The sequence below is a fragment of the Scylla paramamosain genome, chromosome 7, assembly GCF_035594125.1.
Source record: "Scylla paramamosain isolate STU-SP2022 chromosome 7, ASM3559412v1, whole genome shotgun sequence".
Lineage (NCBI taxonomy): Eukaryota > Metazoa > Arthropoda > Malacostraca > Decapoda > Portunidae > Scylla > Scylla paramamosain.
The window spans coordinates 6,720,001-6,732,500 of NC_087157.1; the positions used below are offsets into that span (position 1 = coordinate 6,720,001).

General features: G+C 33.5%; 1 protein-coding gene across 1 annotated transcript in view; it reads right to left on the minus strand.

Moving 5' to 3' along the window:
* The window catches only part of LOC135101960 (potassium channel subfamily T member 2-like), a 523,352-nt gene that overhangs the window by 240,211 nt on the left and 270,641 nt on the right, over positions 1–12,500 (minus strand). Inside the window, 2 exon segments of the mRNA XM_064006426.1 lie at positions 426–531; positions 2,785–2,884. Of these exon segments, the coding sequence (XP_063862496.1) occupies positions 426–531; positions 2,785–2,884 (206 nt within the window).

The window sequence follows — 12,500 nt, forward strand, 5'->3', positions numbered from 1 at the left end:
AACAATATAAAAGGTAGGATATCTTCTGTGGGGAAAGAACCACTCCCATAAATATCAAAATAAAGTATAGTGGACGGAATATACATGGAGGATGAGAAATAGTACAAAAAAACAAGAGGATAGGGATGTGAATGGATGAGGTGAATGGATGTAAATATAGACTCTTCTGCTGTATATATTATGAGGAGACTTCATGGAACAACCACTGCATACACACATATATAATTGATAGATAGATAGATAGATAGATAGATAGATAGATAGATAGATAGATAGCCACATAAGTACTATTATTTAGATGATGGATAGATAGATAGAAGATCAAGTTGCACTTTTAGTTGTTGGTGATTACCTAAGACTTTTGGAGTTTTTACTTTGTTTTGTTATTGATCTAATTCAGACAAACAATTCTGATGGTGACTTACACAATATCCCCTTCTTCCAGTTTCAGGTCACAGGAGGGATTGATGATCACGAAGGACAAAGAATTGCGCTTTTCAGATACATCATCATAATCCTCAGGAGGGAGGGCTGTGGAAATTTCATTCATGTAAAAAAGACAACTGAGACAGTTCCAAAGCCAAACATAACAAATAAACAGCTCCACTCTGCAATGATATCATGAAATATAATGGATGAGCTAATAGTGCTATCAAATACTGGAAACTGAACAAGAAGATAAAAAGGAAACTGGCTAAATTACAGGTTCTCTCTTTTAAAATGTAAAATACTCTAGTTTTTATTCTCATATTTTTTTTTTGTATGTACTAAATAAAAACTATAATCATAATATACTCTGCTTCAATTTTTTTATTTATTTATTTTTTATTTATTTATTTATTTTTTTTAGAACAATCAATAGATACTGAGCTGAACTGGAACATACCTTTTATTTAATAATGAAGGCAAGTTAGAAATCACAATACAGTGGAACCTCGGTTTTCGAACTTAATTCATTCCTGAATACCATTCGAAATCCGAAATGTTTGATAACCAAAACTATTTTCCCCAAAGGAATCAATGTAAGGTAGATTAATCCATTCTCAGACACCCATCCACCATTTCTTAGTGGGTAATGACTGATGCTCCTACTGCTAAGATGGCTGCTCCACAACATCTCCACCTTAGGAATTTTTTTTAATCCAGAAAGGATGTATTGAATAAACTTAGTGACACAGAACTCATCAAAAGATATTGTTTAGACCATGCAGGCATTCTCTTTGTCACTGATCACGTGAGGGAAGCCTTACAGAGTGACACAGAGAGGAGCAACCCACTCACTGCCAAAATAAAGGTGATCATAACACTTAGACATCTTGCTGCTTGGAAAAGCTACTGGGAAAATGCAGTTGTACAGTAGTGATGGCATTGTGGGTTATAGAGAGAGCTACAGGAGGCTCAGGATTACTCCTGAGTGCCGAACCTTGTTCATCTACAGTGAGGTTCTTCATCTTTTTCGATCAGATCACAAATATATAAAAATATATAAAACGAAATATACAAAAAACGAAGAAAATATTTACAGAAACTATAAATTAATAATATGAGGCAGCTTTTGCTACGTCTTGTAGTATTTGAAGTCATGTAACTTTGTTTGAAAACTGAATTATGATATGGCAACTAAAGCAATTAAGAGTTAAAATTTTTGTTTGAAAACTGAGTTGTTCGGAAAGGGAGATGTTCGGTAAAGAGGTTCCAATGTATATTTCTTCAGGAAGGTGAGAGGTGTGTACAGGAAAGAGTGAGCCAAAGTGGAGTGATAATATATATATATATATATATATATATATGTCACGCATAATGTGGATAATTGCCTAATGTGAACATTAGGCAGTGAAATTGCCTAATCTTCATATTAGGCAATTTGTTTGCACGATGTTGACAATAGGCAACTTACTTGCTTAATGTCCACTTTAGGCATGATTTTCAAATTAGGCAAGGGTATTTTGCCTAATGTGAATTGAATGACAAACCAGTGTCTACAGTTTTGTTCGAATGTTGTTCGAAACTTTGGGTCTGTTACCGAGTTGTTGTGAGCAAAGATGTTGTTCGAAGCTTTGGGTTTGTTATAACCGAGTAAGGTTAGGTTAGGTTAGGTTAGGTTAGGTTAGGTTAGGTTAGGTTAGGTTAGGTTAGGTTAGGTTAGGTTAGGTTAGGGCAATGGTGGGCAAGGTTATACAAAGTGTCAATGTACTACTCAATGTACATCAGGAAGGTGCAGCTGCCTAAGAAAAGAAATTAAATGCAACTCGCGCTGTCACCCAGGCAGATCATGCAAAAATTTGTGATTGGACTCAACTGAACCCTGAGATCGATTGACCTATTTTACTTATACTAATATTGCATTAATTAATTATGTTTTCCTTATTCACATTGGGCAAAATTGAGCTGCATAATTTGAACAATAGGCATTTTTTGCCTAATGTTAACAATTTGTAAACTTTACGCAACCTACTTGCTTGATGTACACATTAGGCAATTTTCTGCCTAATGTTCACATTAGGCAATTGTCCACATTATGCGTAACATATATATATATATATATATATATATATATATATATATATATATATATATATATATATATATATATATATGAAAACTAAAATATAAATAATGTATAGCTACTACATATAAAATGGGAGAAAGAATAAATGTGAAAAAAGTTCTGTTCTTGGGAATACTTAGTGTATTTCCTTTTTTTTTTTTTTTCATAGGTGCCCTCTCACTTTCTTTGAAGGTCAGAAGATATAAAACATGAAAAAAAAAAAAATTACAACTCACCTAAACTCTGCATACGAGAACGAACTAACTGAGCAATCTCAGCCCGTTCAATCAGGTTGCAGTGTATCTCCTTTGGATCATCCGATATGTTTAATGAGAACTGAAACACAGTAAAAACTGTAAGATAAGAGTTGCAACCATATATAATTATGTTTGTTTCAGTGTTCATCATGATATAATTATTATGATATATATATATATATATATATATATATATATATATATATATATATATATATATATATATATATATATATATATATATATATATATATATATATATATATATATATATAAAGAATAAACTTATCATTTACCTTACATTATATCTGAGCCTGAATCTGCACCTGCTGCTTACCTTCATATTTCAACAATTTAATACTAGTTAATTTTACTAGTTCCCATAGTATCCTGAAGGCCAATTATAATCTTAACATAAAACAATTGATTAATACAAAGATTGCTGTGAAAGTAATACATCCAACAAAAGCCCACCATAGCTTTGTGTCTAATTTGTATAGTGAACCTATAATGAATGAAATTGTAAACTTGAATTAATATAATGAAGTTCATTCTGTTTTTCTGTAGTGACATAGCAGTCAAGGCTGACCAAGATCCAATTGCCCCTGACTGCCCTATCACTACATTTCTTAATGGATCACTTAAAAAAAAAAAACATTTACATTGAACTGACAAAGTGAGATGCATTTCAATTTAAAGTAATTAATATGGAAAATACCTTTATACATAAAAATGCCATAAGTATTTAAAGAATTAATTAACAGAAGTCTTTCCTGCCAATAAACTTGCAGAAATATAGCCTAATATTTTTTAATGATTTTTTTGTGTTTTCTGCCATATATATATATATATATATATATATATATATATATATATATATATATATATATATATATATATATATATATATATATATATATATATATATATATATAAAAAATTCAAACAAATTTCTAAACTTTAATTTATTGATTCATGGAAACTGAAGACAAAATGCAATGTAAAACTTCATTTTATTGGTAGAATTTTCTGTGCTGTAATTTTCCTTCTTCAAATTAAGCAATTTAATTAAAAATTAAATATAAATTAAGTTGCAACTGGACAAGAAAGGCCATTTTGAAAACTTTTACTGCAACCTTTGTATATACTACTGTACAGCAAGGCACATCTTGACAATTATATGAGCTGTGAAATTCATGGAACACACTGGAAGTGCATGCTACATACATACATTTTTTTAATACATTCATTTAAGTAAGCAAAATAAAGGACATCTAAAAACTACAGGTCAAGGTGCTGCAGCATTAAGTCATACACAACAATGGCATACTGCACAGTGTGGCTTACCTTAAAGGAATAAAACTGGATTGTAAGGTTTATCCTAATTACAATTAAAGGAAAATATACTAACTAGATGCTGAAAACTTAGCTTTGATAGTTATGATTATTTTCATAATATGTGGTCTGGGTTCAGTTAGAAGTATATGAGAAAGTAGATGAAGTTGTAAACCTCCATCAGATGGGAAGCAATGCCAAATGTGTAGGGCATGGCAACACAGTAGTTAATAGGTAACATCACTCTAGAGGAGGTGGTGTGCCTGAGTTGTTTACCAGAGAATAGGCTGAGGTATACATGCGATAAGAATAACACCTACATCATAATCAGTGTGTATGTGTGTATATATATATATATATATATATATATATATATATATATATATATATATATATATATATATATATATATATATATATATATATATATATACAGTAAAATCCCTCTTATCCGGCATCAACGGGACCACCGACATGCCGGATACTTGAATATTGCCGGATACTTGAATAGAAGTGAAATTATGTCCACAATCACCACCATACACTCACGCATCGCAGTGTAAGCACAACACGCTTCCTCTTTTCTACAACTTTAGGCATGATGAAGGCGTCAGGCGATAAACAGTGCACACGTGGGACTGAGTCACTGAGTAAACACAGTGCAGTAGGCCGCGGGTTGCGTGAAGCAGTGTGCTCTGGTGGCGAGGGGACAAAGTATGCCTCACGTGGGAATTTTAATCGATTTTATGAGTACACATTGATTTTTTATTGATTTTAAGGCTCGGGGAAAAATGTGCCGGATACTTGAAGCTGCCGGATACTCGAATGCTGGATGAAAGGGATTTTACTGTGTGTATATATATATATATATATATATATATATATATATATATATATATATATATATATATATATATATATATATATATATATTAATTTATTAATAAACTATGCAAAAAAAATTAACAATGAAATTGGTGATAAAAAATTTACATTTCATCCTGATTAGATAATGTCTATACTTACATGTTAAAAAGCATATGTGTTAGCAGCTGCCAACACATGTGTGCATATCTATCTTGTTACATGGAACTTGAGCTATGCTCATATTATCCTTTTCTTCATATTAATTTTTATCTACATAATTTAGCTTTAACTTTAAGCTTTAATTATACATGTTCCTTGCTCTCACCATCTCCACTCTCATCCATTCCAAATATAGTAATGCTGCTTCTTTTTAGGATGCTAAGTCCCTTTGCTTTGTACAAAAATGTACTCATTGTTTTGTATTTATGTTGTGTGATTTGTGGAAAGTTGTAAGAATATCTTGTCTCTACCACTTTAATTTTTTTCTGATTCTTTTAAACATCACACTTGTACATTAATTTTCTCCCCCTTCTCTTGAACCATATGAAAAAAAAATTTTTTTGAAGAATGCTATAATTTGAGAAACTACTTTGTATATTCTCTGTATCATCCTTAGATTTTTGTACGTAAAAACCACAATCCTGATAACATCACATATATTACAAGCTCTCAGTCTTTTTTAGTTCTTGTACTTAAATTCCTTCTACATGCTGATTCATATTTTTTATGTAGGTGTAGTTTGCTTAATTGTAGTTTACTTAACTGTAACATACATTAAAAGAGCTCTAGTCTTCCTGTCTTGGATATGCTATTATCCAGCTCAGCTTTAGATAGCCTAGCATCATCCACTTCTGCATCTAGGTTGTTCCATGTTTCTATGCTTCTAGTTGGGAAACCATATATATATACATATATATTTTTTCATTCCAGCAAGAAATCTTTTTTTAATCTTTTTCCATGATTTAAATCTCGTGTTCCAAACAAATTGATATTTTTACTTTCAACTTTCCTTTCAAAATACTATAACTGGATATGTAAATCTTATCCCTCTTTTCTCCACTAAGGTTAGAATTTTCATTCTTAACAATCTTTCCATACAAATATGGTAAATATGTCAGGCTTGAGGGAATTTTAGTTGCTGCTCTTTATATTCTTTCAATCCTTCTTATACTACAGTATTCTCTTTGTATGGCAATCATACCTTTGTCATGTATTCTAGACTTGGTGTTTTCTCCATTTCCCTGACATTATCTATTTGCAGGGTGACCACACTCTTGCTGTGTCAACTAACTCTGGGCAAATCATTGATACAATAAATATCTTCAATGACTCATCTAGAGAGATGAATAGCAAAATCATATTTTTCAGTATTTTGTGTTTCTCCATTGATCTTAGTTAGATTATGTTTCTCTGTCAAGAAATTCATTCATGTCCTATTGAGTGTTTCCTGTATGTCTACTATGACTTTTATCCATTTTTATCACTTTATATTTCTTGATGTTAACTTTCTTTTATCTCTGTCTTCACAGTCCAGATTCTAACTTGTAATCTTTATTTTCCATTGATCCTAATAACTTTCTATTATTAACAAATACACATAAAACTACTCAGTCTTTTCATGATATAATTTACGTAAAACCAGAAACATCACTGATGCTGGTACTGACTCTTGAAGGACCCCATTTATTACTTTGCTCCATTGCAACCTTACATTATCAGATATTGTTTTATTCCCAGGCCTGTGGCTGTTTGACCTACACCTGGATCATGTAATTCTAGGAATGGGAGCAAAGGTTGATGATAACAGAATAAAAAACATGTCTACATGGTTAATGAATATGATTCTTTTAGTAGATGTCCTTACTGCAAAAGAAGTTGAATAACTTATGTTATGTTTGATAGTGTGTGCAAAAATACAGAAGTTGAAGAAGTAAAGAAAAGTAAGGTGACTGTGTTTGAAAAGAGTTAAAGTGAAGGGGTTGATCTTAGGATCCATAGAGTAGCTTCTGTAGAGTAGGAGCCAAATGTCTAAAAGAATATGTAATTTAGCTGAATGGAGAAAAATGGAGAAATTATGCAAATTCAAGTACCATGATTTGATTATGAAAGAGCATGGAAACATAAAATGTGAAAAAGAGCAGTATAAGAAAGAAAATGGGTTTACCTTTGAACATAAATATTTACTATGATAGAAACAACAGTAGGCATGGTGTAGGAAAAAATAAATAAATAAGTGATGGAGTCACAGTTCCAACAATCACATATGCAAGTGAGATTTGGTTGTAAAATGAAGAACAGAGATCAAGGATCTAACCAACACAAATTAATTGTTTGAGAAATGTGTGTATAATATGCAAAGAATACATGGTTAAAATAAATAAAATCTCCATAAGTGTTTTAGTATGTTAAGTGAAGGAATGAAATGTGGAGTGGTTGTGGAAGTCAAATGGAACACCATAAGAAGATTTAGCTACAAAGAAATAATGGAAGAAAGTAAGATTTATAAAACCGCATAATAAAAAGGTACAGTATATGCAATATGTGCAAGATGACGACCAAATGAAATGAAAAGGCAGAGAGCTAGAACTAAAAGGAAAATGAGAAAATCAGAATGTGAGGATGAGAACAGACAGGAATAACAGGGACTTGTCTGCCAATATTTTGGCAGCAACATTTGTTATTATCATACTTCAGTAACTTTTCTTTATTATTTCTTTTAAGAAGCAACATGATATTTGTCCTCTTTCATTCAAAAGGAACTTTGTTACTCTTTTAGTAATCTCACAATAATGCAGTGAATCTCTTATATCCTCTTTTAGTAAACTCAGAATAATGCAGTGAATCTCCTATAATGTCCTCTTTTAGTAAACTCACAATAATACAGTGAATCTCCTATAACTAGGTGTTTACTATGTTTCAGACTCACATTCTTTCATTGAACAATGGCAGCTTTGTTTCACAATGAGAGGATTAAAAAATCAATAAATATATGAAGTAAAATAAATAAGTGAAAAGAATACAAGTAAAAATCAAAATAATGCATACATAATCCATCAAACATTTGACAGGTACAGCAACAAGAAGACTTGAACTGTATCAGTTACACAAAATCCTAACAATTTTAAGCTGGCAAACATAATATGGACTGGTCACAGCATCTCATGCCTGTGGTTTGTTCCAATCTGAAGTCTTTGTCTTCTCTAACTACACACACACATTATTTCTTGACACTATAAAGTAGGAAAAAGGAAAGGTTCTGAAAGAAACTTAATGAGGTGACTATGCCCAATATCCTCTCCACTTGGCCAGCCTATTACAAAATATTAGAGAGTTTAGGACAAAACTGTTTATGTAATATAAAAGATATTTTTGAGCATAAACATTTTTGGAAATCCACCTTAACTTTTTAAAGACAAGATAATGAGACTACTGTTTGACCTTGCATATGACACACATGAGACTGATGATGAGCTGCACCTCAACACAGCAACCACAGGGAATTACAGTAATCACAATGATATGAGCCACTGCAACAAGGTAAATCTGCTACACTGAAATGCACCTATACTGCTCTTAGCTCAGGAGGTGCACCTACTCTGTTTGAGGACTGGTGGACACATTTCTGTTCATCACTCAGCACATCCTGCATTGTGAAAATGTATGGGTTAGAGTGTCATGTTCATATATCAAAGTGGTCTGGCAGCATTGATTAACACATCAATCAATTAATGGCACAATACATGCTTTGGAGCAAGTAACTGTAACAAGTTTTACTGTCATAATATTTAAAAAAATACTGGTGCATAAGGCATAAACACCTACATTCCCTTATATAACTGATAAATTTTACTAAGGCATTTCAACAACTTTGCAAATATTTAATAAGCTGTGATAAATAAACAATGATGAATGCATTTCAATTATGCATTTCTATGATGAATAAAATCTAACAGCTACTTTAAGTCGTAAACATACAGAAAAAAAGTCAATCCTGCTGGCTTGATAAATACTTAAAAATATTTTCAGAATTCTGTTTGTGATTGAAATAAACTTTAGGCACAGTACAAAAAATTACATTAAGATTTCCTTACTAAATACAGTTGTTTGTGTATATATATGAATGTTGATAGTACTGTATAACCACTGGGGGGAGGGGGGGGCAGTGTGATATTTAAGACTTAGGTTTGGATGCAGATGATGGCAGTGATACAAATAGAATTGATATATGCAAGCATGTGTAGAGCCTTTCAAAATGTAACAAAACAAAAAGACACACATACACATCAAAACACACACACACACACACACACACACACACACATATAAAGAAATTTATAACAAGCATGATATGTCCTAAACTGGAATATGCAGCAGTAGTTTGGGATCCACATAGAAAAAAAGATATATGGAAACTGGAAAGAATGCAGAGGACAGTGACAAAGATGGTACAAGAATTTAAAAAAGATTAACAAATTAATAAACAATATAGAAGGAATAGACAGAAATAATTTGGTACCACAGATGGAGGAGGGAGAGAGATAGACAAGGGGGTATGGGAAGAAAATAAAGAAGAGTGGATGTTCAAGCGACGTTATGAAATACAGCTTCGCATATAGAGCCACTGAAATCTGGAATGATTTGAAGGAAGAGGTGGTTGTGGCAAACAGTGTACACATGTTTAAAGAGAAACTAGATAAATATAGTTATGGAGACAGGACAAAATGGGCTTTGGCTCATGCCCTGTACAATACAATAAGTAAACACACACACACACACACACACACACACACACACACACACACACACACACACACACACACACACACACACACAATTTACTTATTAGAGGATAATGCTAAGCTGATGAAAAGGGTAGAAAATGTAAATGACTGTATGGCACTGCAAGATGATTTAAATAAGATTGAGTAAATCTTAGCAAATGGAATTCAGTTTTACATTATGATGATTCATAGGTTGACTTACTCAACTCTGGAACCACCTTAGTGACTGCTCTTTGTATTCTTTCTAATTTTATAATATTCCTCTTTGTATGAGGAGACCACACTACTGCCACATATTCCAATCTTATCATGGAAATCAACAACTTTTTTATAATTTCTTTATACAAATATGAGAATTTCATTCTTACTCTTTTTAACAAATTCATCATCTCTCCAGTAATCTTATCAATGTGTCTGTCCAGAGTCACATTTCCAGTAACTGTTACTCCCAGATCCACTTCCTCTTTTGACTTCTTTAACTTCACACTATCTATCTTTTCTTACTCTTACCAAACTCCATTACTTTACATTTACTTAAATTGGATTCCATTTGTCAAGATTTACTCATCTATTTATCTTATTTAAATCATCTTGCAGTACCATACAGTCATTTACATTTTCTACCTTTCTCATCAGCTTAACATCATCTGCAAATAAGTTCATATACCTGTTTCTTCATTTACGTTGTTCACATATATTACAAACATTATTGGTCCCAACACTGACCCATGTGGGACACCACTAGTTACTTTCAGCCAAGATGAATTTTGGTCTTGTATTACAGTTCTCATCTCCCTATCATCCAGATAATCCTCCACCCACTCCAGCAGTCTTCCTCCAATTTTTTCATAATTTTTTATCTTCCATAGCAATCTTTGGTGTGGTACTTTGTTAAATACCTTCTTCAAGTCTAAGTAGACACCATCCACCCATCCTTCTCTCTCCTGCACAATATCAACTGCCCTTGAATAAAAGGACAATAAGTTCATGGAGCATGATCCTCCCCTCCTAAATCCAAATTGACAATTTACTAAAACTTCATCTCTTTCCAAGAGTTCCATTCATCTTTCCTTTATTGTTCTTTCACATAATTTTCCTACAACACTAGTCAAGGACACTGATCTATGATTTAGTGGATTTTCCTCATTTCCTCCTTTGTATATTGGTGTAATATTTGCTCTCTTCCAATCTTTTGGTACTCTTCCCTGTGATAATGATGCCACCACTAGACTATGAATTTTAGCAGCCAATGTCAAAATCTTTCTAGATCTAACTCCCCTTGTGACTTCTGGCATCTAGCCAAATATATCCCCAATAAGTTTCCTTCTTTTTCTTTCCCTCCTTTATTTCAACCAGATGCAACACTGCTATCACATCTATTTCTAAAGCTGAACTCTTCACTCAAACCTTTGCTAAAAACTCTACCTTGGATAATTCTGGACTCGTCCCTCCCTCTCCTCCACCCTCTGACTACTTCATGCTACCTATTAAAATTCTTCACAATGATGTTTTCCATGCCCTCGCTGGCCTAAGCCCTTGGAAGGCTTATGGACCTGATGGGGTTCCTCCTATTGTTCTCCGAAACTGTGCCTCCGTGCTTGCACTTTGCCTAGTCAAACTCTTTCAGCTTTGTCTGTCATCATCTACCTTTCCTTCTTGCTGGAAGTTTGCCTACTTTCAGCCTGTTTCTAAAAAGGGTGACCGTTTTAATCCGTCAAACTACCATCCTATTGCTTTAATTTCCTGCCTATCTAAAGTTTTTGAATCTATCCTCAACAGGAAGATTTTTAAACATCTATCACTTCACAACCTTCTATCTGATTGCCAGTATGGGTTCCGTCAAGGCCACTCTACTGGTGATCTTCTGGCTTTCCTTACTGAGTCTTGGTCATCCTCTTTTAGAGACTTCAGTGAAACTTTTGCTGTTGCCTTGGACATATCAAAAGCTTTTGATAGAGTCTGGCACAAAGCTTTGATTTCCAAACTACCCTCCTACAGCTTCTATCCTTCTCTCTGTAACTTCCTCAGGTCTCTGTCCTGTCACCGACTCTCTTCATATTATTCATCAATGACCTTCTAAAATCAAACTTATTGTCCTCTCCACTCCTATGCTGATGATACCACCCTGCACTTTTCCACATCTTTTCATAGATGTCCAACCCTTCAGGAAGTAAACATTTCATGCAGGGAAGCCACAGAACGCCTGACTTCTGATCTTTCTAAAATTTCTGATTGGGGCAGAGCAAACTTGGTATTGTTCAATACCTCAAAAACTCAATTCCTCCATCTATCAACTCGACACAACCTTCCAGACAACTATCCCCTTTTCTTCAGTGACACTCAACTGTCCCTCTCTTCTACACTGAACATCCTCGGTCTGTCCTTTACTTATAATCTGAACAGGAAACTTCACATCTCATCTCTAGCTAAAACAGTTTCTATGAAGGCGGAGATGTTCTGAAACGTCTCCACCAGTTTTTCTCACCCCCCCCCAGCTGCTAACTCTGTACAAGGGCCTTATCCGTCCATGTATGGAGTATGCTTCACATATCTGGGGGGGGTTCCACTCATACCGCTCCTCTAGACAGGGTGGAATCAAAACCTTTTCATCTCATCAACTCCTCTCCTCTAACTGACTGTCTTCATCCTCTCTTTCATCGCCACAGTGTTGCATCTCCAGCTGTCTTCTATCACTATTTTCATTTTTTTTTT